We start from the raw sequence: 26,759 nt of genomic DNA on the forward strand, positions 1-26,759 counted from the left end.
ATGAATTAACACGAAAATTAACAAAACAGTCTCTAGCTGGTCAGGCGTGTTCTCTAATAATCTTCGCACTCCGAATAATATATTTTTCTTTATCATGAAAATCTTACAGTGCTCTCATAAGAAGTCCAGTAATTTCCCAAAGACTTAAAATGCTTTGCAGAGACTAGGTATTTTACCGTCGTTTTGTTATATAGAGTTCATCCAGCAGATGTCGCTCTTCATAGCTCATCCACCGTTCATCTGGCAACTCTTCTTCCTTCTGCAGCAACTGTTCATAGAGCCGAACCGGATTCCAGCCAGTCATTATGTCATAAGTGATTACACATCCCAAAGAATGTGACACTATTGAGACTTTACCCCCTTTTTCTTCAAAGTCTGGATTCCGAGAACAGAAAAGGGAATATAATCGATTCAGCTCTTGCTGAAGGCCTTTAACTAGCTGTTTGAAATAAGAAAACATTATCATATTAGTCACTGACTTTGCTGTAGACTTTATCTCTAAACTCAAATATATTATGAAAAAAAAACAGACATTACTGGCCAAATATGTCTAGGTCATTAAAATTAATTCAGGTGCTTCAAAACCTTGCAGAAAATGAAGAAAAGTATGCATAATGCGTAATCCATCTCATCACTAAAGAATAAAGGCAGATATGCCCACCTGGAACTTTTCACAGGCCTTATACCAACTATATGAACCAGCAGTTTCATAGATTAAAAACAAAAAGTTCCATGCAGATTCCCATATGTTTTCCAAAGAGACCCTTCAAATTTTTTCTTCACTGCAACCTACTCATATGCTACTCTAAATTTTTATACCTTGTAGTTTTAAGCTATAGTGTATTTTATTTTATTTTATTATTTTTTTAAGATTTTATTTATTTGTCAGAGTGAGCACAGGCAGACAGAGTGGCAGGCAGAGGCAGAGGGAGAAGCAGGCTCCCGCCGAGCAAGGAGCCCGATGCGGGACCCGATCCCAGGACGCTGGGATCATGACCCAAGCCGAAGGCAGCCGCCCAACCAACCGAGCCACCCAGGCGTCCCTATAGTGTATTTTAGATAAAGAATTTATCTAAGTTTATGCCAATAGATGTGCCAACATACATACTATTTCATTATGCATTTAGATAAGAGTAATGTAACGGCCATCGTATGATTGAAAAAAAGCTAATGTTGATCTACTTGATATTCCAACATTCCTATTAAGTTGGCAGTATGGATATGAGTAAAAAGTTATTTTATGTGGCTGCTAAGCAGGGCTTTTTAAGGTGTAAGGTGGGAAGTATCTTAGTCATTTTTCTTTGTAAAATTGCTTCCTTTGAAATTTAGCTTTAACAAATATTAACTGAAATATTCCATAAGGTCAGAAAAATGTTTGTTACCCAGCCCATACTGGGTCCTGACCTGAGTTTTAAGGCAGTCCTTGCCTCTTCTTTTCATTGCTTACTACTATTTGAGTATAAATTTCCTGCTTGGTATTAACTGAATTCCTCATTTCAATACTTCTTAATATGCCTATCTACAATTACGTGTTACTTCTATTTTTGGTCTTGTTATTCTATCTCAAGAGTTAACTAGGCTCCACTAGATTTTACTGAACATTTCTACCTCTGACATTAACTGAAAATCATTTGGGCATCCATGTTTGGCATGTAATTAGCAGGATTAGCAGTAACATGAATGAAGGCAAGGTGCTCTCTCGTGATTGCTGGCATCACAGACTCTACAATGCAATACGGAGGTCTGCTTAAAGCTACTGAAAGCTCGTGTTGGGTCTGATGACATATTCATCCAATGAAGGAAGAGGAGGATAGGAAGAGCTGCTAGCATGTGGAAGGGTGATAAGCTGCCTTTTTTTCTAGGGAGAAATGGAAATGTTTTACTTTAATTGGACATTTCAATTTTTTTCTTGGGAAAAGCCAACTCAAACTTTCAAAGTGCATCAGAATCACATGGAGGGCTTATGAAGGACAGATTGCTAGGCTCCAATCCAGACTGTCTGATTCAGCAGTTCTGTGTACCACATTTTAGGAACTACTATACTGCCTTAGTGGCAAATGCATATAAAAACCTTCTAAGACATGGGTTGTAGATAATTACAGTCAATATAGTTTAAAAAGTATGCACCGTGATATGAATATTATAGGGCTCTGTTCAAAGGGAGCTATAGTGTAGTGCTTTGGACTTAGCTTTGAGAAGATTATCAGGAAACCCTTAAAATTTGTAATTTTCTTGATTTATAGTCTACATGAAAGAAGTCCAGAAAAAGCTAACGTATAGTCAAGATAAATTCCTTCAAAAGCAACATTTGTTAACAGCTTTACTTTTGAAGTCCTTGATTTTAAGACACACCATGTAAATCTAGACACACTAAAAGACAAACACTTAAGTACTCTGGCAAAAGGTATCGAATCTTTTGTTTTAAAATACCACCTTCCCCATAAAAATTTAAAAATTAAAAAAAGGGGAAAGATCTACCAGCATCTCTACCAGTGATTAACCTATCTCATATAAAAAACTTTAAAAGCATTTCTCACTATACCAATACTTCAGTAATCATATATGGATAACAAAACAAGGATAAATATCCAAGACAGAGAAAGTCTATTTGATGTTAAAATATTTCACCATGGAATGAATACACAGAATGCACAGTTTCTGAAGAGCTGATGCTTTCATTTGTTTTAATAATTGTATACTTGAATAGAAGTGGTCTTCATGTTTCCTTATTAGAACATATCTAGATATGGTAGCATTTTTAATCTTTGCCCATACATATACAGGAATGTTTGTGTTCCAAAACATTATGATCTTGAAAGCCAAGTTTAAACAGTTGTATACAACCTTAGGATGGATAAACCATCCAGTCAGCAGCAAAAGGAGAACTCTAACTCTATTTTGTGTCCATAAAGTCAACACTATTTAGGGTTTTTTCTCCTTCTCTTCACTGATCCAATTATATATATATATATATTTTTTCCAATTATATTCTTCCAGCTATTCTTCTTCCAGCTATGATCCCTTTGTGACCAAGTATATTCTTTTGAGATATATGAACCACGATTAATGATATACTTTGTGATATTAATTTATTAATTCTACAATATTATCTAATCAACCTCTTACATGGTAGGTTGTAGGTAACATGGTAGGTAACTGATGGGTTTTCAGAAGCTTAAGAGTTTTTAATTTTCATAGCTGCTTAGAAGTTAAAATTTACGAAGAAAATCAACTGAAAAGGAAAAAGTCAGCAGTTTCAAGAGAGAACCCAAACTGACAAAGTATGGCTAAAGAATATAATTAGTCCTTTGTCCTTCTCTCTGCTTTAGGAAATTTTAATGAGAAAAAGTAATTTACAGACTTTTAGTCATATGCAGCAGTTGAATGATTTTCAAGTAAAAATAACAAGAGATGGCCATGATCATTCTCCTTAAAATTCTTTATTTTTAAAAGTCATTGAAAAGAGAGTTCAGATGTACAAGATATATAGTTCTCTCTGGATTTTTCATGTTACTTTATTTAGGGTTAAAAGTCAGGGCTGAAGACTCTTTGATGAGGTCTCTGTAGTCTGGATTAGTTTCCTTTTTTGAAAAAGGACTCTCCTTGGAAAGTATGACCTGAGAAACACTAAAAGTTTTCCCTTAACTATGGCTTTTTAATGATTATTGGCACAATCACTAATTAGGGTCCTCCCATGAGCATTTCACAATTTCCAGTGAAAAGGGAACTTAGAGATGATCTAATTAAACTGCTGTGAAGGCAGGAGTCTCTTCATTGGCATCCTGGTAAGTTGCTCAGCATCTACCCCAGTGAGTATCTCCACTCTAAGGTGGACACTTCCAGTTTTAGCAAATTTCTTCCAGTTTATTATGATATAATTGACACATAACATTGTATAAGTTTAAGGTGCACAACATAAGGATTTGATATATGTATAAATTGTGAAATGATCACTACAAATAAGTTTAGTTAAAATACATCACATTATTTACATTTTTTTCCCCTTGAGACATTTCTATTTTTTTTTTTAAGGCAGCTTTAGTTACTTACAAAGTTCTTCATTAGTAAACAAACATGTTCCTTTCCATATTTTCTATCACTGATCCTTATTCACTTCCTAGAGTTAACAGAATAAGTCTATTCCTTTTTTTTTCTTAAATGGGAGCCCTTGAAATACATAAAGACAGATAATTAATCACAGCTGGAGAATCTAAGGATGAGGAATTATACTGGGAACTTTATGTACATTACATCTTTATTCCTCATGACAACTTTATCAGTAGGTATGTTGTGTTCATTTTATAAGCAAGGAAGCTAGAAAGTGAGAAATTTGGTCTCAGGTCACACAGCTAGTTAAGTGACAGGTTTTGAATGGCATCTATTTTAACTGAGAGGACGGAAAAAAGACTCTTTCATATGCCTATTGAGTAAACTAAATAAGGTTCATTCACCGGGCATGATATAATTCTCTAAAGAACTCCTGATTGCTGTTATTTATCACTACTTCCTTAAAGAAACATATACAGTTTAAAAAATAATTTAACCTAGGGGCGCCTTGGTGGCTCAGATGGTTGGGCATCTGCCTTTGGCTCAGGTCATGATCTCAGGGTCCTGGGATCCAGCCCCACATCAGGCTCCCTGCTCAGTGGAGAGCCTCCTTCTCCCTCTCCCCTTGCTTGTGCTCTGTCAAATAAATAAAATCTTTAAAAAGAAAAAAAATAATAATTTAATCTAGAATACTAGCTAACATCAACCCTGTGCTAAATGGCTTGATTTGAAGAATCAGCTTTCCTTTCTTAACATTAAGAACAATTTCTGCTTGCTTCTCACTAAGTTTTCTTTTGTTTCTTCACAATATTTCCCTAATGGTATCACCTGGGGAACTGTTAAAAAAACACAAATTCACAGGTTCTACCTCAGACCCACTGAATCAGAATCTCCAGAGAGGAGACCTTGGAAACCATTTTTTTCATTCCTTCTCTTAACATTTTACCTGGAAATAATTTCTAATTAATAAAATGTTGCAAAAAACCCCCCAAAACCAAAAACCAAACAAAAAAACACAACTCCTCAAAGATCATCCACATATCCTTTCTCAAAGGTTTATCCATTGTTAGCATTTTATCATTCCTTCTGTTTCTGTAGCACACACACCACCCAAGTACATTTTTTTTTGTGAACCATTTGAGGATATATTACATACATCATCGTACTTTATCCCCTAAATACTCCAGTATATACTTCCTAAGACTAGGAATATTCTCTTCCATACTAATAGTGTAGTAATCGACTTCATAAATTTACTTTGACATAACATTTCATCTAATCTGATCTACCATCCACCTTTTGTCAGATGATTTCATATCCTTGGTAGCACTTCCCCCCCATCCAGGACAAGTTATGGTCTAGGATGAGATGTATTGAGCTATTGTATCTCTTTAGCCTTTAATCTGGCACATTCTCCACAGCCATTCTTCATCTTTCACAATATTTACATTTTAAAAGAACATAGTTTCATTCTTACTTTATTTGAACTTCCTCATTCTATGTTTGCTTGACGTTTCCTAATGACTGGAGTACTGCATAAATGATGTTGTGTCCTCTGAGTGTCCCTCTTAACACCCAGTAAAGGTGCTGTCTAATTTCTCCACTATATGCCTGTTCTTTAACTAATACGCAGTGAGGATATACTTTAAGACTATTGAAATATCTTGTTCCTCATCAAAATAAGGCCCTCAATGAAGCATCCATTGATGAACCTTGCCCAAGCCTCTTTACCTTATCTTACCACGACAGCTGCAAAATGAGGATTTTCCTCTAGCATTCCTCCCATATATTTCAAAACCCCGTTGCATTTATGGTGGGCACAGTAGCTTTCTCCCGCATTGTTTATCTATGTGTAATTGATTCGGATTATGAATTTTTTAGTGATATTATAACTCCTTATATTATCCTTATTATAATTCTATATTAAAACAACTACTACTAATTCCTTATAAGTAATAATAATTACTTGATTATTTTGGTGCTCAAATTGTTCCAGCTTTGGCCAGTGGGATCTGCTTCTTTAATTTGGCTATGTCCTTGTGACCCGCCCCATCATTCTTCCAAGCATTTTCCTACTTTCTGTCATGACAAGTTGGTTCCAGCTTTGATCTGTATCTATCCTACTCCAGGCCTGGAATCAGCCATTTTCCCAAGGAAACCTAGTTCTTCTTAGAAGGTAATAGTAGTACAGGAGAAAAAGATGTGGGTGCTAGGTGTGATCATTAGATTGGGGTATCCTCGCTTCTTGGCCCTTTTAATGCACATGGGTGGGAAATATATGCATGCATATATACACATATACATTTAATATATAGCTATCAATACACACATATTTTCAAAATCATGAATTCATATTTATGAGACCTTTAATTCCAATAACCCCCTTGAGACTGTTTTTTTGGCCTGTATTTTTAATGAGTACTCCAAGTAATTGTTCTAGTTAAGGATGTCTGGGAAATGTTGCTCAAGAATGGCGACAGATCTCAGCCACAAGTTCTCTGGTGCTTTTCCACAAAATTCAACTGGATTAAAAGACAAACTAATTTAAAATGCTTGGTGTTCTTAGGGCACCTGGGTGGTTTAGTCGGTTAAGTAGCCCAGGTCATGATCTCTGGGTCCTGGGATGGCTGCATTAGGCTCCCTGCTCAGTGGGGAGCTGGGGAGCTTGCTTCTCCCTCTCCCTCTGTGTCCTAACCATGTACATGTGGGCTCGCTCTCTTAAATAAATGAACAAAATCTTAAAACAACAACAACAACAAACCACTCTGGGTGTTCTCTGTTTCATTTATCTTAGCCATCAGTTTCTTCTTTCACCTGAATATCTGTTTTATTCAATTCCATTCTGAAGATAATTATTTTTGGAGATAAAAGAGTAAAATAGAAAGTGACTACTTTCTCAGTCATCACTAGCCAATGGTCAGAGCTTTGAGTCTGATACTCTTCTCTTTCTAGTTTTTCCTGTTATTAATGTCAACTTAAAACTTTTTTTAAAAAGCTCTTAATATTAGTTTTGCGGGACAGGCCTCAGAACATTTTACCCTTAAACATTCAGGATACCTTCTTAGGAAACCTACCAACCTTCTTGGGAAACCTACCAATATACCTGTGTGTGTGTATAAGGTATACTTATGCTTTATGAGGGTGTGTGTGTATATGTTATATGCTCTCAGCCATTCTCTTTTTTTTCCCCTTACTGGTTTCACCTGAAATACTATAGTTCAATTTCCTAACCTTAAGGGCCAACAATGGGTATGAACATATCCAACAACGGATATGAACATGTAAATTATCAGTATTTTACTTCATGAACCAGGCTTTCCTTGTTGGGTTAGAATGAGGTCTTGTATAGTTTCTTTTTACTGTTTATTATACTTTCTTTTACTGCTATCAAGCAGATCAAGGCAGACTTTGCCCCAGACTGGGACATGACAATGAGGGGATATAGAAAGAGGAATGGTGAAAAATCCTGAGGGGATGGCAGCCCAAAGAGAAGGCAGTTCTGTGGCACTTAACCTAACATATTTTTGTAGATATACAAGGGATATCATGAGTGAAGTCAGGGATGACTCTGAACGAAAAAATCAGAAATGAACTGGCATGGAGAAGTGCAGAGCAGCTCTACTGGTAACTACTCCCTCACCAGTTTCTTCATCTTTTGAATGAGAATACTAATTATACCTACTTCATAGGGTTTTTATGAGCATTAGGCAAGCTAACACATGCTAGGTAATTAATAGGGTTATTCCTATGAAACAGAATTCTTTTTCTCTTACCAATAAAGTGACAAAATGTATTCAGTGGAGAGTCTCTCATCCCTCTGAATAAATTTTTACCCTTACCCCAGGGTTATTTTTGTGATGCATCAGCAACATTACTATTTAAGAACAAATTTATGACAGAAATGACACAATAAAAGTAAGTCTATTACAAACAAAAAACTTGAAGGAAATTTCTTAAGTGTCTAAAACTTTTTCATGAGGACAATAATTACAGTCATAATTAATAAGATTTATGAAAACTGGTATTTTTCAAAGAGCTGTTTTCTTTTTTAAAAGATTTTATTTATTTATTTGACAGAGAGAGAAAGCACAAGCAGGGGGAGCAGCAGAGGGAGAGGGAGAAGCAGGCTCCCCGTGGAGCAGGGAGCCCAGTATGGGGTTCGATCCCAGGACGCTGGGATCATGATCTGAGCCAAAGGCAGACATTTAAATAACTGAGCCACCCAGGCACCCCCAAAGAGCTGTTTTCTAACTAATCTCTGACTTCCAAGATTATCCATTTTATTAAGGGTTTCCCAATGTGTAGTTTGGAGATAATCAAATTTATAATTAAATACAGGCTATTAAGTTAATGGATTCCTGTAAATTCTCATTTGTTTATATAAAAAAAGTGCATGAAAATTTAAAATTCAGGACACATATCACTCTAAAAAATACCCAACAGCAACAAGATAATCATGATACTTACTTCATCTCTATAAAGTGGGCTAGTATAATACATTATGTCCATTGCACTACTGTTCAGCATATCCCTTAAACCTCGTACTTTGTCAGGAGTAATGGAATCGACAGTGTCTACAAATTAAAAAAAAAAAATTAAACTTACAGAAGATCTTTGTTTAAGCTCATGTTTAAAAATTCAAGAGTGGCTTTGGCTCTAATGAACCTTCCCTTCTTGCAAAATGCTGAAAAAAACAAAAACAGTAGAAGACTAAAGGGGACACAGGAAGAAAAGGAACATTAAGGATGAAAGCCATTATCAAATCTATAAAGATTTACTAATTTTTCTTATGTACTGGCTTTTGCATGACATTTAGGGGTACCCAGAGCAAAAGCAGGCCATCTCTGTTCTTGGAACAAGTGTTAAGGGACACAACCTCACTCTTCCTGTACCTCTTTTTCTGTTTCCTTTCTCTTCTTTGGCCTCTGTACCTTAGGCCTGGCAATACCCATGTGGAATGCACACCGCCACTGGTAGCAAACCAGCAACAAATTAAAAAGCTTCCCTATGCTTTACATACACCTCTCTTTAGTGAACCCAAGATCCTACGGGCAAAAGCTGCAAAATTATAAATACACACAAAGCCAAATCAGCAAAGGTCCTCTACAGTAAACAAGGTCAAGTTGGTATAATTTGCTTTTGAAAAAAGAAAGTCACGTACACTGCACTGCAAACAATTTAGTATTCATGAATTAGAGCTAACCCGTGGAAATTCTATCTTGGGAAGCTTGTTCTCCGAAATGCCTAATGAAATGATCTGAGATAGAGGAAACTTTGCATTTCCCACAGAAATACAAAGAAGCCCTATACTTGGATGAACATCATAAAATGAAAGCACATTTAGGCAGGAGAAGGATTGTATTTTTAGTCTAGTGCAGCTTCTTTTATCTTCCAGTTTTTCACTGTATTGGTTTGTTTTTATTTATTCCCTACTTTAATACAATCTAATAATGACTGGAATAATGACAATCTAATAGTGACAATGATTCAAGCAAAGGCTAGAAGTCCTCTCAACGATGGAAAGGATATGGGTAGCACAACCCATTTTTAAATTGTAAAAGTGAAAGACGTGAATACCATACTGATATGAAGAGTTTCAGTGCATTTTAATGCATTTCCAAAAAAAAGCTTTTACTGTGAAATACACATACATATAAAGAAATTTAATATATATGTGCATCTGAGAGAATAATTTATATATGGGAAAACATGTTTCTGCCATCTAGCGTAAGAATATTGCGAGTATCTCTGAAACTCACAGTATATCCCCCTAAATGATCACACGCCTCTCCCTAAGTAACCATCAATAAGAAGCTGGAGCTACACTCTTGCTTTACAGGTTTATAAATCTACTACAGGTTCATTAATATTAATAACTTTAGCCAATTCTATAGCATTTACTATGTGACAGAGCCTAAATATTTTATTTCATTTTGTCTGTTTCTGAACACTATGTAAATTGAACTATTTCACTCCCGATAGTGTGCCTCTGAGATTCATTGATGTTGACCCATATAGCTATAATCCACTCATTTTCACAGCTGTATAGTATTTCATACATGTCTAACAATGTACCCATTTTCCTTTGAAAAGAAGTTGGGTTGTTTTTAGTTTTTTGCTGATATAAACTATGCTAATAACTGTTGCACATGTCTCCTGGTACACATGTATAGGAGTTTCTCTAGGGTATATACATCTAGGAATGAAACTGCTGTGTCATAGGGCATATGAACACTCAACTTTGTAAGAATATAACAAATCACCTTCCAAAGCGATTGTACCAATTCACACTCCCACCAGTAGTCAATGAGAACTGTCAATGCTATACATCCTCACCAATATTTGGTATTGTCACTTTCTTAAATTTTTGCCTGAAAGCTGAAAGATATTTCATTGTGTTTTTAACTTGCATCTCCTTGATTACTAGGGGAGATGTACATTTTATATTATATGAAAATATATAATTAAAAATATATATTACAAAACACACACACATATATTGGGGTGCCTGGGTGGCTCAGTGGGTTGAGCCTCTGCCTTCAGCCTGGGTTGTGATCCCAGGATCCTGGGATCAAGCCCTGCATCGGGCTCTCTGCTCGGCGGGGAGCCTGCTTCCCTTCCTCTCTCTCTGCCTGCCTCTCTGCCTACTTGTGATCTCTGTCAAATAAATAAAATCTTAAAATACACACACACACACACACACACACACACACACACACACACACACATTTATGTGTATGTACGTGACTGCCTATCTATCTCCATTTAAGTTTCCCGTTCTTTATTCTGGATATTAAAGCTTTGGTGGTTATATCTGTTGTTCTGTTGCAACATCTTCTCTGTTTGTGGCTTGTCTTTCATTTTTTATGTTGTTTATTGAGAAAAAGAAGTTCTTAATTTCAATCTCATTAGACTTACCAATGTTACTTTAGAGTTGTGCTTTTGTGCCATATTTTTTTTTTCTAATATGTTTAAAGTTTTGGCCTATGCATTTGATCTTCTGGAATGTGACGTATGAATCATTTTCACTCCCCTCCCCCTACAGTAAGTGGTTATCAAGCACCATTTATGGGACAGGCCATCCTTCACCTCAGACTGTAATGTCGGCTTTGTCATACATCAGGTTTCCAAACTAAGCACAGATCTGTTTGAGGGGTCTCTACTCTGGTGCACAGCTCTGTTTGCCTATCCTCATGCCAATCTAAATTGTCTTAAATATAAAAATTAAAAAATAGTCCAGTTATCTACCAGGACATGACACCCTCTCCACCCTCCTGTTCTGTATCTTGGCTATTTTTGGGCCTCTGATCTTTCTATAATAATTCTGGGATCAGCTTGTTAAGTTTTATGAAACTCTATTGGGATTTTGATTGGAATTGCATGGAATCTATAGATCAGTTTGGGAGAATTAATATCTCTAGATATTGAATCATCTAATGTACAAAAATGAACTTTCTATATATTTAAAAGTTGTATTGAATATCTTTTTTAAAATTTTAATATAAATATACATATTTTATTAGATTTCTAGGAACACTGTATTTTTATGCTATTCTGAATAGTTTGTGCTGGCATACAGAAATGTAGTTATTTTTGCATATAGATATTTTATTTCACAATGTTGTAAACTACCTTATCATTTCTATTAATTTTTCCTTAGATTTTTTTGTTGTATATTCTGCATAGATAACCATAAGACCTGCAAATGAAAACATATCTTTCTCATCCCTTAAAACTATTTCTTTTCTTATCTCATTATAGTGGTTAAGATATCAAACTGTGTATATGTTGTAAGAGTAGACATCCTTAGCTTGTTCCTAATTTAAAGGAAATGAATTTATCCCTTGAATACTAATGAGGACAATGATGGGTAAATACCTTTTATCAATATTTCTGAATTTACAAACAGTAAAATTCACTCGAGTTTTAATGCATATATGCTTTTGTATAACTACCAGGATAATCAGGATACAGAACTGTTCCATCACCGCCCAAAAATGCCCTTTTAAATTTAAACATTCCCTTAAACCCCTTCCCCATACCTTGCCCTACTTATCTCTTTATCTGGCTTTTCATTGTATCCTTTGTAACACCCTTTTAAATCAGTAAATGTGTTTTAAACTAGTGAATTTTAAACTAGTAAATGCTTCCCTGAGTTTTGTGGGTTACTTTGTGAATCTGGTCAATTACTGAACCTTAGGATGGGGGTCACAGGATTCCCCCTCCCCCAACTTACAGCCAGTCAGTCCAATACAAGTGACAATCTGGAATGTGTGAAGGCATCTGAAGCAGGGGGCAGTCTTGTGGGTCTGAGTCCTGAATCTGACTGCACTCTTCTCTGGGGAGTTTGTGGCAGAATTGAGTTAAATTGCAGGACACCCAGAATTGGAAAAATGGTTGGTATGGGAAAAAACTTCCATAACTTTTGTTATCAGAAGTGTTGAGAAGAGAAACAGTGGTGTTTTTCCTTTAGTTTCTCTCACTTAACATAATGCCTTGAGAGTCTATCACAGTAGTTTAAACCTGACGGAAAATTACAGGTTCCATTTTATTAAATGTTAGTTCACTCATATTGCCTACATTCTTGAGCAGCCTCAGAAATTTATCTGGGTAAATGGGAAAAGCCCAAAAGATAGTGTTAATTACACTAGAACGTTATATGTGAGCTCCTGTTGCTAAGAAGTCTTCTTTGATCACTAGCAATTTTTTTTTTTTTTTTGGAATTCATTACAACTTCGGATACCATTTAGGTTCATAAGCTAAAACTGACATTCCTAACTGACTATAAGATAGAATCACAGGCTTGGAATAATCCTTGGAAATCATCCAGGGAGGCAGGTTAGTGCTGTGATGAACAAGGGCTCTGGTATCATACAGATCTAGATTCTGTCTGCCGTTCTTAATTAAACTCATTTACCTTTCACTGAGTTTCAGTTTCCTTATCAGTAAAACAGAGAAAACAAAGTAGGTATATTTCAAAGACATATGAGAAAATTAAATGAGAAAATCCATGCAGAACGAACTATGGAGTGCCAGGCACACAGGAAAAGCCCACAAACAGCAGCTGATGTCAAGTTCAGAACAATGCTTTCATTTTCCAGATTATGCAAATCATCAACTGAAACGTGCCATCCTAATGGTTTAAAGATTAAAAAGTCACAACTTTGTGCATATTTTAGCTTATAACTCTTTAAGGAAGCAAACAAAAATGATTTTATTTAAACAAATATATTGTATAATTTGTCTATGTTAGATTATAATTTACCAGCCCAGGGAATGCAGGAACAAAAGAAAACAAAAAACCCGAGATTTTTATCTTCCAAATATAGGAAAAGAAAATTATTAGAAAGAAAATGTAAGCTCATATGGAACTGTGGACCACAAATATTTTTAAAGTTGTCAATAAATCACTTTCTGTCAAAAACTTGAGACAATATTTTGTTCCCTCCACATGCTCCCCATCCCTCGTGCCCCGTCCCCTAAGCTACAGAAGGCATGCATGAAAACTGGGCTATCTGTGAAATCTATATGGTGATCTAAATCAACATATGTCAATATAATTATTTTAAAAATCAATCACAGACTCGTACTCCTGAAACAAATATTACATTATATGTTAATAAAAAAAGAAGATAAAAAAAATAAAAATCAATGGATTTCCTTAAATAATCTATAACAAAGAGTGACTATACCCCAAGACAACTAAATGAAAGACACTTTGTTCCCAATGAGCAACACTTTGTTGTCACTGATTAAATCACTTAATTTTTAAACAAACTGTACCTCCATCAAGAGTAAGTTTTGACCGCCACTCAACAGGCAGAAATTCAACATGTGTTGCGTGGTTGGAAAAATGCCTTTCTTCTATTTTTCTTGCAGCTTCTCTCATCCTAAAGAAAACAAAATAAAAACAAAAGAAAACATTATCAAAGTAACCTCTCATATGTACTTATATGGTATAAAATGTCTTTAATCATATCACTTTCACTTCTAACTTCATCCTATAATGTTTCAATCATTGTTACACTATGCAGTAATTTACAATACTAGGAAACCTGAATATTTCCCTAAATTTGTCACCTGTGATTTCAAGTATTACAAGCTTCCACCTTTTATTCTAATTATATATATAAATCTTCAGTAGAGAGAGAGGACAATGAATTTCCATCCTTCTGACATCACTCTGCTCCAAATATTAGCAAGTCATGGCCTGTCTTATTTCATCTATTCCTCCACTCGTTCTGTCCATAATATGAATTTTTAAATTTTATTTTTAAAATTAAGATACAGCAGAATTGGGTTCTTTTCCCTTTTGGTGTCAGTTGTATAGATTTGTGGTTAGCACAATTAAGATACAGACTAGTTCTATCATCCCCCCAAATTCTCTCACACACAGCCTTTAGAGTAGCACCCTTCCCCCATAATATTTTAAAAGCAAATCCCAGATGTCACATCATTTCACCTGTAAATTGTTTTAGTAGCTATTTCTAAAACATAAGGAAAGCATAACCTATTTAGTACTATTATCACACCAAAACTTTTTAAAGATTTTATTTATTTTTTTGAGAGAGAGACAGTGAGAGACAACATGAGTGAGGAGAAGGTCAGAGGGAGACACAGACTCCCCATGGAGCTGGGAGCCTGATGCGGGACTCGATCCCGGGACTCCAGGATCATGACCTGAGCCGAAGGCAGTCGCCCAACCAACTGAGCCACCCAGGTGCCCACACCAAAACTTTTTAACAATTTCAGCAAATATGTAGTTCAATGGTCCCATTTTCCCAGTTGACTAGAAATGTTATTTTATAACACAAAATATATTTTTACATTTGTTCGAATTGAGCTCCAAAGAGTTCCCCCCCTTTAAATGTGGGGATACATTCTAAGACCCTTAGTGGATACCTGAAACTGCAGATAGTACTGAACCCTATCTATATGGTTTTTTCCTACCCATACACACCAATGATAGAGTTTATAAATTAGGCACAGTGAGAGCTTAATAACAATAACTAATAATAGAACACTTATAATTTAATGAAAGTTATATGAATGTGGTCTCTCAAAATTTTACTACATTGTACTCATCCTTCTTGTGATGACAGGAGATGATAAAATGCCTTTGCGGAGAGATGAAGTGAGGGGAATGATGTAGGCATTGTGACACAGTGTTAGGCTACTATCACCTGCTTCCAGATGCAGATGACACCAGATAATAGACATCACAGAGTGAAAAACTGCAGATAAGGTGGGGGACTACTGTATGTCTGTGCACTGTAGTTGGTGGATATGTCTCTTATTCATCTCTTAATCTATAGGTTCCCCTCACTCCTCTTTTGGGGGTGTTGTTTGTAATTTATTTTTGTCTTGTAGAGTTCATCAGGGTCTGATTTTTTTTTTTTTTAAAGATTCTATTTATTCATCTGACAGACAGAGATCACAAGTAGGCAGAAAGGCAGCAGAGAGGGGGAAGCAGGCTCCCCGCTGAGCAGAGAGACCGATGCAGGGCTCCATCCCAGGACTCTGAGATCATGACCTGAGCTGAATGAAGGCAGAGGCTTAACCCACTGAGCCACCCAGGTGTCCTTGTTCTGTTACTCTTGATTGATTTAAAAAAAAACTATGTCAGACCAAACTTGCATTCCTGGGATAAATTCCACTTGGTCATAGTGTATAATCTTTACGTGCTGCTGCATTCAGTTAGTTGAGGATTTTTGTGTCCATAAGAAATATTCATTTGTATTTATAAGAGATACTGGTCTATAGGGTTTTTGTTGTTGTTGTTTTGTTTTTTTCTCCTTATGGTAGCCTTTTTTTTGGAAGGAAGCTTTTTTATTATTAATTCAAATGCTTTACTTTTTAAATGGTCAATGTAGATTGTCTATATCTTCTTACTGATCATCAAATCAGTTTGACAGCAGGTATCTTTCTTGGAATTTGTCCATTTCATCTAGGCTATCTAATTTGTTGGCACAGAATTATACATAGTAATCCCTTATAATCCTTTCGATTTCTGTAAGGTCAGTAATTATGTCCCCTCTTTCATTCCTGATTTTAATAAATTGAATTCTCTCTTTTTTCTTGGTCTAGCTGCAGGTTTCTTAGTTTTACCGATCTTTTCAAAGAGCCACCTCATTGCTTTACGACTGTATAGTTTCCATCACATAAACAGCCATAGTTTATCAACCAGTCTCTTACTGATGCACATTTGGGTAATTTCCCATTACACATAATGCTGCAAAGATTAGCTTTGGGCATACATCTTTAAAAAATATTTTTGCTGGTATTATTCTTGATCCAGAAGTTAAGTTTGCTGGATCAAAAAATAAATGCATATATAATTTTGACAGACATTCCCACATTCTCTCTTATTCATTGCAGTTTACCAGCAGTTTGAGAATGCCTATCACCTACAGTCTGGCTAAAGGAGAATATTGTCAAATTTTGATTTTTGCTTATCTCATGTCAATAAATGGCATCTTAGTGCAATTTTAATTTACATTTGATGAGCAAGGTTGAGCATTCCCTTTTCTGGGAATTAGCTGTTCACCTCTTTAGGCCATTTTCCTAAAAGGTAGCCAGATATTTTTTCTTTATTTTTTGAAGTTCCCTATATACTAAGGATATTAATTGTTTATCTGTGATATAAGCTGCACATAGTTTCTCTCAGTTTGTCTTATTTTATGTTTTTGTCAACATAGCTTTTTTTGGGAACATATTTATCAATATTTTTCCTTATTGTTTCTGGATCAAGTCATAGTTAGAATAGTTTTCTCTACTCCTAAAGTGTAAAAGAATTCAAACTCCCCTCAATTCCACCTTTTAAATGCATAGTATTTGTATGGCTTCATTTCTTACGTTTAAATGTGATCCAATAAAAATTTATCTGAGTGTGAGAAATGGACCCAATTTTATTTTTTTTCCCTATGGTTATCTAGCTATACTACTACTATTTGTTAAAAAAGTCTATCTCCATTTCTAATATACTTTAAAAGGCATTATTTACAATATGATTACATTTTATTGATTATATAGCCCCAAAGTTGCCTTTAAAAATGTCTAAATATATTGTAGGTTGCCAAAAGGAAATCTGCTTCCTTTAACAGTACTGAAAATAAATGATAGCCAAAACTTCAGACTTGAAGGCATGACCTCTTTTATTACCCACGGAGTATAAAAGTTCCTTTTTTGTTTTCGTTTTATTTCTTTTACTGCAGATAGTCCAATAAGGGTTATAAATGCATTTTTAAGTTTCTTTGCCATCCTTTCAAATGTTTAGTGTTAAAAAGTATGAGAATGTATAAGAAAGACCATATTTTAAGATTTTTAATATTACTCTACCCACATATTTGTTTGATGACTGTATAGTTCTTATGTATTTCATTATGACATAATAATTAGAATTATCTGATCAAATATGTCAAAACTGATAGAGTTGAGGAACCCTGACTGAGCTATAAACTCAGGAAAACACTTCATTTTCATAAAATACTGTCCTTTTCTCTAGTAAACTTCCACAGTCCTCCACTCCACAGGATCACTACACTAGTTCTCAAATGGTCACACGTGTAGATAATGATTAGGCAAGCAGGTATATCTCTTAAATCACTTGGTTGTAATTAACTGGAATGACTCAAAAAAAGGAAAGAAAAAAAAGATGAAAAAAGATAGTAGGGAGTGGAGGAAGGGGAAAAGGAGAAGGAAAGAAGAGAGCTGGGTAGGAGGGAGGAAGGGAGAGAGAGACTGGTCATGTCCCCAGATTTGCCTTACTAAAAATGGTAAAACATTTCCAAAATGTATAGGTCTTGACTACATGAGAAACACTGAGACCAATGGAGGGTGGAGGAAACAACAAAACAGGAATGCTTGAAAACTATTATGCTACGGCTCAGGCTACAGCCCATGACTGTGAAGCTGTAAGGCCATGCACAAAGCTCTGTCCTTTTATAAGCTTGTTAAACTTCAGTGTTCTCCTACACGAATGCTTGCTTAGTTGGTATTTTTGAGAAAGGAAAGAAGAGACTAATAGTGCCTGAGAATTACTGCCAATTAAGTATCATGAAATTACTCTAAAAAAGTCTTTCTAATTATCCTCAATTAAAAAAAATCAATTGATAAAACAAGTTGGTTTTAAGACATATATAGGAAAGGAGAAAAATAGAAAATCATGAAAGCAATCAACAAGGTACACTCTTTACACAAGAAAGCAAGGTCCAGAACTATATATGCCACCTTTGAATGGAAAAAATCTGGATTTGCCTAAAGAAACTTTAGAAGAATATAAAATAAATGAATAACATTGTTTTGAAACACAAGGACAGGGACAATGGGGGATGATGGAGATAAGAATGGGGGTCAGAGTTCTTACTCTGCACATTTTTTTTGAATCATTAACCATGTGAATGAACTTCCTATTTAAAAAGTAAATTTTGGGGGCGCCTGGGTGGCTCAGTGGGTTGAAGCCTCTGCCTTCGGCTCAGGTCATGATCCCAGGGTCCTGGGATCGAGCCCCGCATAGGGCTCTCTGCTCTGCAGGGAGCCTGCTTCCTCCTCTCTCTCTGCCTGTCTCTGCCTACTTGTGATCTCTGTCAAATTAAAAAAAAATAAAAAAATAAAAAAATAAAAAAAAAATAAAAAGTAAATTTTGTTGATAATCTTGTTTGCTGTTGTCCTTCCATTTTTTTCCTGTGCTTACGCCTTTTTTCTTTTAAAAATTCCTTTGCTATCATTTTCAGTGAGGTTTCAGGAGGGAATAAGATAAGCTTAAGTGTTAAATCTACCATGTTTAATGGAAAGTTGCTTATACTCTTCTAAAATTATAGCTTTAACATTACTTATGGTATTGGTATATAAGTTCAGCAAAGATTTTCTTTGTTATAAATCACCACAAAAGGTAAATCCAATCCAATTCAAATACATTCATCCTTTTTAGTAAACCAGTTCTGATATTCCTAGAAGTTGTCTATAAACTTTCTTCTCAATACACATCAATCACTAAAATAAGGTGAGGGATAAACCTCTAATTCTAGGCTTCTGGAACACGATTTCAAGAGGTCCTCAAAGAACAAAGGTTGGGTGGAGTCTGGTAATCCTTTACACTTCTTTATTCATTTCAACTGTACTCTCACAAATACAAATAAGATTCACAATGGCAGTGACAAAGATGAAGTTAATTTTACTCTTTTTATAGTTTTGGACAACTAACTTAAGAATGGTAGAAAGCAGGGAAAGGATTAAGAGGTCCTCTGGGTTTTCCCACTTATTATTAAGGAGAATTGCTTTGTTTACTTTTTATTATTTACTAATTTATGTGGGGAGTTTTTCATTAAATTAACCTGTCTCTGAAGGAATGATGACAATCTTCTCTGTAACTGATACTTTTTTTAGAAGTTTTTTTTTTTTTTTGAGAGAGAGAGAGATCACGAGCAGGAGGGGCAGAGGGACAGGGAGAGAGAGTCCAAGCAGACTCAGTGCTGACTGTAGAGCCCAACCTGGGGCTCGATCCTATGACCCCAAGATTACCACCAGAGTAGAAACTCAACCACCTGTACCACTCTGTTGCCCCAGGAGATTCTTGTCTTTTCTGAGCCACTTTGGATTCATTCATTCTGCTTCCAATACTAGCTCTTGATTTTTATCTATGGCTCTATCTCTCTCTATGATTATGATGAAGACAACTTCCATCTGACTGTGGAAAGATGACAGGTTCAGCAGATCAGACCCTGCATGGCTGCATGTGTAGATTCAGGCATTTGGATGCAATGCCATTGGTCACTGAAATGTCTAGACTAGCTGGGACTTCTGGAAAAAAGGGCTTATTTTTTTTTTCCTTGAAGTTGAACACAGTATAATAGAAATCATATCTGGAACCAGAAGTCTAAGAACAGCTAAAAAATGAAGGAAAGCAGAACAGATAGAAACTGAATTCTGGATTCTCAACCTGGCAAATCTTAGATTTAGACTTCTCAGTTTTATGAACTACTAATTCCTCCTTTTGGCTTAAGCCTTTTTGGGTTAGGTTTTTCCCTCACCTACACCCAAAATAAGCAAGGTGATACCTTCCCATTTATCAACAGATCCACAAAGAACATGTCATTAAACCTACGTCTCGGGTTCCTAGGTATCCAAGCAAGAGATCAGCATTTTAACAATAAACCATAAATATTCAAGAAGTCATGCACAACTCATCAGAAAATAAAGTCAGAATCAGAGGGAAGAGATTTTTGTAATATAAGCTATGAAGACTGACAGAAGTTAGGGTGGCTTGGCAGTATCTGACAAAGTTTTTAAAAGCTGAACTGTATTTTTACTTTAATCAACATCAGTTGACATTAAGAGGTGTTACAATAAAAGGTGAAACAAAACTCAACATTGCACTATTATAGAGATGTTGATGAGGACAAAGCTCCTGGTATCCCACAGTATTTGCTCTAAAGGACTTAAGAAACACATTTACTTGAAGCCTCAGAACCAGATCAAGTGTGCTATGAACCAACAATTGTTTGTTTTCATCATGTGATTAGATTTTTTTTTTTTTTAAATTTCAAGTAGGCTCCATGCCCAACATGAGGCTTGAACTCATAACCCTGAGATCGAGAGATGCATGCTCTACAGACTGAGCCAGGCAGAAAGCCCTGATTAGATTTTTCTTCATACTGGCTGCTAGGTTAGAGCCAAATTTGTGGTGGAAACTTTTTTTTTTTAAAGATTTTATTTATTTATTTGACAGATCACAAGTAGGCAGAGCAGCAGGCGGGAGATCATGACCTGGGCTGAAAGCAGAGGCTTAACCCACTGAGCCACTCAGGTGCTCCTGTGGTGGGATCTTTAACCCTAACATTTCTCTTCAACACAGTCCTTAACATTTTTCATCACACACAAACATCCTCCACCCCCATAACATGATGGACTTTTTAGACTAAAGATGAATATAAATAAATTAATGGAGTAAATAATATACCTGGTGTGTTGGTAAAATACCCACTGTTCTTTGTGTAAAATTTAGAGTTTGGTTTCCCCTGGTAGTAATTTTAAATGGCCAGGTTAAACTGCTGATGGGCAATTTAAATGATTCTTAGGTTTTTTCATAATTATGCAACTTCGCAATTATTCTGTTTCTGCAGTTCAAACAGTAAGATAAAAACTGAAAACAGCCTTTCTCTTTGCTTTCAACCTTAGTTTAATGTAAATTAGTAAGTTAAAAACACTTTCTTGTCCTTCATCTTCTCCACACTGTGGGAGAAAAAGAATTCAAATTATCATCATCATCGTCTGGACATAATCACTCTCAAAATTTGGTCCAGAAATTCCATCTATAAAGTAAGAGATATTAGAGTAGCTGGCATTGAAGAAACAGGTGGTGGAATGATTACACTCTGTTATACCCCAGACAAAAGTTTGGATTCTAGACTACAGGGAGAATGTATTCATCAAAGAACTCACATGGCTGTATTTTTGATAATTCTTCCTTGGTCCATTTTCTGCCCAATGCCATGCACAACAAATACAATATGGGTTGTCTGTGATGGCTTGTCTTCTAATGTGGCTTCTTCTACATAACCTCTATGAAGTCTGGTCCCACTACTTGATGCTGTAGAAAAAGTGTGATTCTAAGTTTATTATTTATTCCAGATATAGCATTTTGACAATATACTGAAAGAAATAATAAAGTAAAAGGAATATTAAGAAAAAATTTCACTGGATTGGGTGGAGATGAAATTTGTAAGAAGATGTATCTTGACTGGCTCAGATATAAAGTGCTTAAATGGACATGATGCCAAAGCCAGAAACAACAGGAAAAAAGAAAAGGAAGGAGGGAACGATGGACAGACCACAAAAAATTTTTGTAAAAGTTCTCTATCAAAAAAATACCATGAAGCAAAGATAAAAGGTGAATGACAAACTGGGAAAAATTTTGCAAAATATGTGCAAAATTAGTTAATTACTAAGGTACAAAAGAGAGCTTACTAACCAAAAAGTGAAAAGACAACCATTCAAATAGCAAAATGGGCAAAAGGTACAAGGTAATTCACAAAACAAATACAAATGACTAGTAAACATAAAGAAGATATTCAAGCACATCTGTTACCAAAGAAGTCACAACAAAAGATGGAATAGCAAAAAAGATTAATATCAGACTTAACAAAAATTTCTGAAAAATGTATTAGTAATGCTCTCACACCTTTCTCAGGTACTATTTCCTCTTTTCTTCCCTTTAGTCACACTTCTTGAAAAATTCATCTCATCTCACTGCCACCATTTCTTCACCTACCTAGACTTCAACCCACACCAATCTGGCTTCTGCCCCCTCAATCTATCCAAACCACCAATGACTTCCATTTCACTAAATCCAACATAAAACTTTAGTTTTCACCTTCAATTGCCATGTTTTATTTTCACATCACTGCCTGAGGTTTGATTGCTGTTGTGTTTCTAGAAGTATAAAAGATATTTATTAATCTTGTCAGATCATTCTAAATATATTACCACTGATGAATACATGTGAACTCAATCACCTTAATAAAAGTTTCATTTAACGGGGCAGTAACTGTCACTAAATTTAAGGCATATTTAAAATATACTAAAAATCGAATATGAATAGTCTATTTTGAATGTAAGAGAAAAAGATTCTTTCAAAATTTTGACAAACTATAGTAATATTTAACAATTACCTTTAGAAAATCCCAGTTTTTGGGTTACTGTCCTTGCAATTTTAGATGTCGTTGCATCACTATAAAGATACACTTCATCCATACTGTGCCAGTCCACGTGATTTCGACTCAACTTGAAACTATGAATAGCTGTTGCAAAAAGGAAAAATTAATGTTAACGTTGCTCATTTGTGTGAAGAATTATACACAGATTTTTGAATCAGTATTTTAACTCTGTTCAATAAAAAACTGTCTTGCTGAAACACATATTGATGTGAAGCAAGTAATGGATAGGGACTTTATTTTATAAATGATAAACCATGCTACAGGGAATATCAACTTGTTTCAACAACACGGGATAACTGGCTTAACCACCGTAATTTTAACGTGTAACACGTAGTCAGTATGTTGTGATTATTAGAGAACTGCTTTCCCACGTGATATGCCCATTTCTTAGGTCTAAGGAATAATATATACCTTCATGAAAGTCCTCAATATCTTTGACATAGAAACTTAAGTTTCCTTTCTTCTACGGATTTTATTTTTGGATCTGTGAAAATTTCACTCAGTGCAAGACAAAACAAGACTAGAGGAAAACAATTATCTTTAACTGGGATGAGAACAACCTAATTTATTAGAATATAGGGTAGTTTTGAAATGGATATAAAAACCAATTATCACTGGATATTGCTTACCATAACAGAAATCCAAAGTTGAAAGATGTTTTAATAAGATATAAAAAAAAATTGAAGAAATATTTTCTACTATGATGTTCAAATCAGTATGGTTATTGCATTTCTATAACTAAGGTATGCCTGGTGAAAATAAGCTCTAAGGAAAAAAAAAACCCAAACCTTTGTGCTCAAGGAATACGTAAGTTCTCTGTGGCAGCTACAATGTCTTGTACCACATTTTGTACCACTGGCACCAGCGTCCTAGCAGTGTCTGACATGTGTCACAAATTCAGTAATGTTTGTGGAAGCAGTGGATTAAGAATGTCATAACATATTCATGCATTCATAACTTGATAATTATATTCAGAAGGCCTTAAACTTTCCTCTCTATATCTCTGGTATAGAGGTGAGAAAAATCCACATACCCATCTTCAGAAAACCAAGCACCTTTAAAATTGCTATCCCTGATTTATTTAAAAAAAAAAAAAACCTTTTTAAGCAAAATATTATCTCCCAATATATATAAAGACCCAGAGGTACAAAAGATTAAGTGACTTCCCACAAAGCTGATTACCAGCAGAGTCTAACTATTCTGACTTGAAGATGAGTTGAAAATAACCTGAAGTTTAAATATGAAAGGTTATATAGCCGAGGTCAAGATCTAAAATCCTAAGTCATTTTTATGAAAACCTATTCCCTACTAAAAACACATAGAAAAGTAAATCATTTCAGGGAAATTATTCTTAGTTATGTGATAAATGTAATTTCAAAAATTTATGAAAAACCAATTTATATTTCACTTATCTGTCAGGATGCATTTTACTAACATTGAATACAGACCTGGATGTGATTAATGTAACAAACATTAATAATGTTCAATCAAAAAAAAAACAAACCAGTAACAATGTACAAACTCAGATTTTCTTATAAAAGAGCTTTTTGTAAATTAGGAAAATCTTTTGCAAGAGTTTAATAATTATTTACTTTTCTATGTCTGATCCAAACCACTATTTTATTAAAGCATTTTTATCTAAAGTTTCTAAGCTACATCTTTGTTAAAATAGTTTTGAGTCACATATGCTTAAAACATTTAAACTATAGGACCAAGATATTAAGAGAATAGTGTTGAAGCCAACAAAATTTTGTTCCTTCTCAAATCATCCACAAACCGCCTTAAAGTAAAACCTCTTAGTATTGGGTGAACATCCCTTTACTGGACTACACACATTATTAACAAATGTTTATGTTGCTTATAATTAGGTAACTCTAAGCAAAATAGCACAATGGACACATTTCTAAAAAACTAAAAACTTCTATGCTTTAAATGCTGAATACTATAAGCCACGGAGAAATAACTACATGGAGAAATAAAACTACAATTACCGTACCTTGAGAACGCTTTCGTTTAAGACCTGCCGCATCTGTACTCTCCTTATATCCTCTCCATTTGAACAGAGAAGGGAGGGAGAAGGGAGGGAGGTGGTAGACAACTAAGAAAGCAAAAACACTGAGCTTCAAAGTAAATTTTAAATGAGGTTTGCCATTTTGCCTTTTTGTTGTATTAACTTTAAAAGATGAGTTGTATTTGACAAACATTATTCTAAATGATTTATTTACATAACTTCTAATTAAAAACCAGTAAAGCAAAACATTAGTTTAATAATGTTTATCAAATAGATGCTCTACTTTTATTGAAAGAAAAAAAGGCAAATGATACCTAAAATTTATCAGTTAAAGACAACTATGTGATCATCATATTTAATGCCTTTACACAGATAGAATAAAAAATAGGTCTGGTATTTTTGTATGCATAAGGGATATATAAACCCATCTTCACAATACTAAGGTTATTTACTTTCACCAAATTAGCTGACAGCTGGTGTCCAAATTAAGAAGGAAATAAATAACATTTTAGACATTTAATGCAGTTTTCCTGAGAAAATATCACAATATACATTCCACTAGATGCCTTCTATTACTGAAGTATATAATGGAAGCTTCCCACAGAAACAAAATATTCTTTTCACAACTCTGTTCAAGCTGTGAAAAGAATTTTAAAATGAAACTTTTGCCAAAATAAATAAAATTGGAAGCTCTTTAACTGGTTAGTGATAAAATAATGAAAGTTAGTAATAAATGATGAAAAAAGTCACTAGTAAAAATGCATGCTGTGACATCTTTAAAAATGAAACAGACAACATAAAGCCAGACATAGACTTGATTTTTGGCAAATCAGTAGACAACCTTGAAGTCAACACTTTCCCTGTTGAACATTGCTAGTTACATATCAGTAAATTTCTTTACATTTTAAATAAGCATTTTTAAAAAAAATCCACTTGAAATTGAACCTTATAAAACAGTTTTTTTTCTTTTCTTCTTCTTCTTTTTTTTAAATAAAGCAGTTTCTTAACAGTTCAGGAAATGAACCACAGAACCTTAATGACTTAGTTCAAATTTATGTTCTAAAACATCTATTTGCTTTTCCATCCTCACTCCCTTCTACAATAATGTGATATTCAAAGGTTAAATACTGCTCAAATATGGATATATTTAATTCCTGTTGAGGAGTATTAGATACATTTAAAAAATCTGTTGTATGTATAGGCGAAGCATATTCAAAGATTTGTGCAAAAAAAGGTAACTGAGAAATGTTTACAAGGCACTTAATAATTACAACTATCTGTAATTAGATAGCTACAAACTAGAATTTAAAAGCTGGTGGTAACATTAAGATTATAAAAACATTTCATTGTTACAGAGAGGTAGAAAATGACAACTGAAGCAATTTTCTTCACTGAAAAAGAAAGGTGCCTTCTGGTTAGTTATTGAGGAGTAGATGTACCACTTGCAGGAAACATTTTTAAACAAAAAAATTCATTAGGAAAAAGCTAAATATCAAAGTAGATCAAATTGGCATAAATTTGAGACTTTACTATTCAAAGAAACAAAACCTAGGTTTTATATATCCACTAGTAAAACTAACAGAACCAAATCTATATTTACCAAAAGAAAACTAAAATAATAATAAAAAAAAGACATTACTAAAAATGTATGCTGTGACATTTGGTAAGCATGGAACAGCCAACATAAAGCCAGACATAGACTTGATATTTGGCAAATCAGCAGATAACCCTGAAATCAACATTTTCCCTATTAAATATTGCTGGTTATAAACCAATATAAAATTCTTTACATTTTAAATAAACAATTATTTATAAATCCACTTGAAATACATATGGACCTTTGACTATACTTCAAAATTATACAAACACTTTCAGAAAGCTATTCAAGATATAAAAAATAAAGGCTTTTCTTTCAAAAGGAACTGTATGATTTAGAGATTAAAAAAGACAAATACCCCAACTTACTAAAAATAGAAAAGCATATTTGT

At 34.6% G+C, this 26,759-nt stretch overlaps 1 protein-coding gene across 3 annotated transcripts in view; it reads right to left on the reverse strand.

The window, feature by feature from the left end:
• The window catches only part of LOC111162360 (DDHD domain containing 1), an 89,439-nt gene that overhangs the window by 21,519 nt on the left and 41,161 nt on the right, over positions 1–26,759 (reverse strand). For all 3 annotated transcript variants that reach the window (XM_022526748.1, XM_022526734.1, XM_022526739.1), the window contains 5 exons: positions 22,716–22,844; positions 21,487–21,634; positions 13,831–13,937; positions 8,515–8,621; positions 177–439 (listed from right to left, as the gene is read on the reverse strand). In XM_022526748.1, the coding sequence (XP_022382456.1) occupies positions 177–439; positions 8,515–8,621; positions 13,831–13,937; positions 21,487–21,634; positions 22,716–22,844 (754 nt within the window). The remainder of the gene's footprint in view (positions 1–176; positions 440–8,514; positions 8,622–13,830; positions 13,938–21,486; positions 21,635–22,715; positions 22,845–26,759) is intronic.

This window comes from Enhydra lutris, unplaced genomic scaffold (genome assembly GCF_002288905.1).
Source record: "Enhydra lutris kenyoni isolate GAN:26980312 unplaced genomic scaffold, ASM228890v2 scaffoldscaffold4, whole genome shotgun sequence".
NCBI classification, from domain to species: domain Eukaryota; kingdom Metazoa; phylum Chordata; class Mammalia; order Carnivora; family Mustelidae; genus Enhydra; species Enhydra lutris.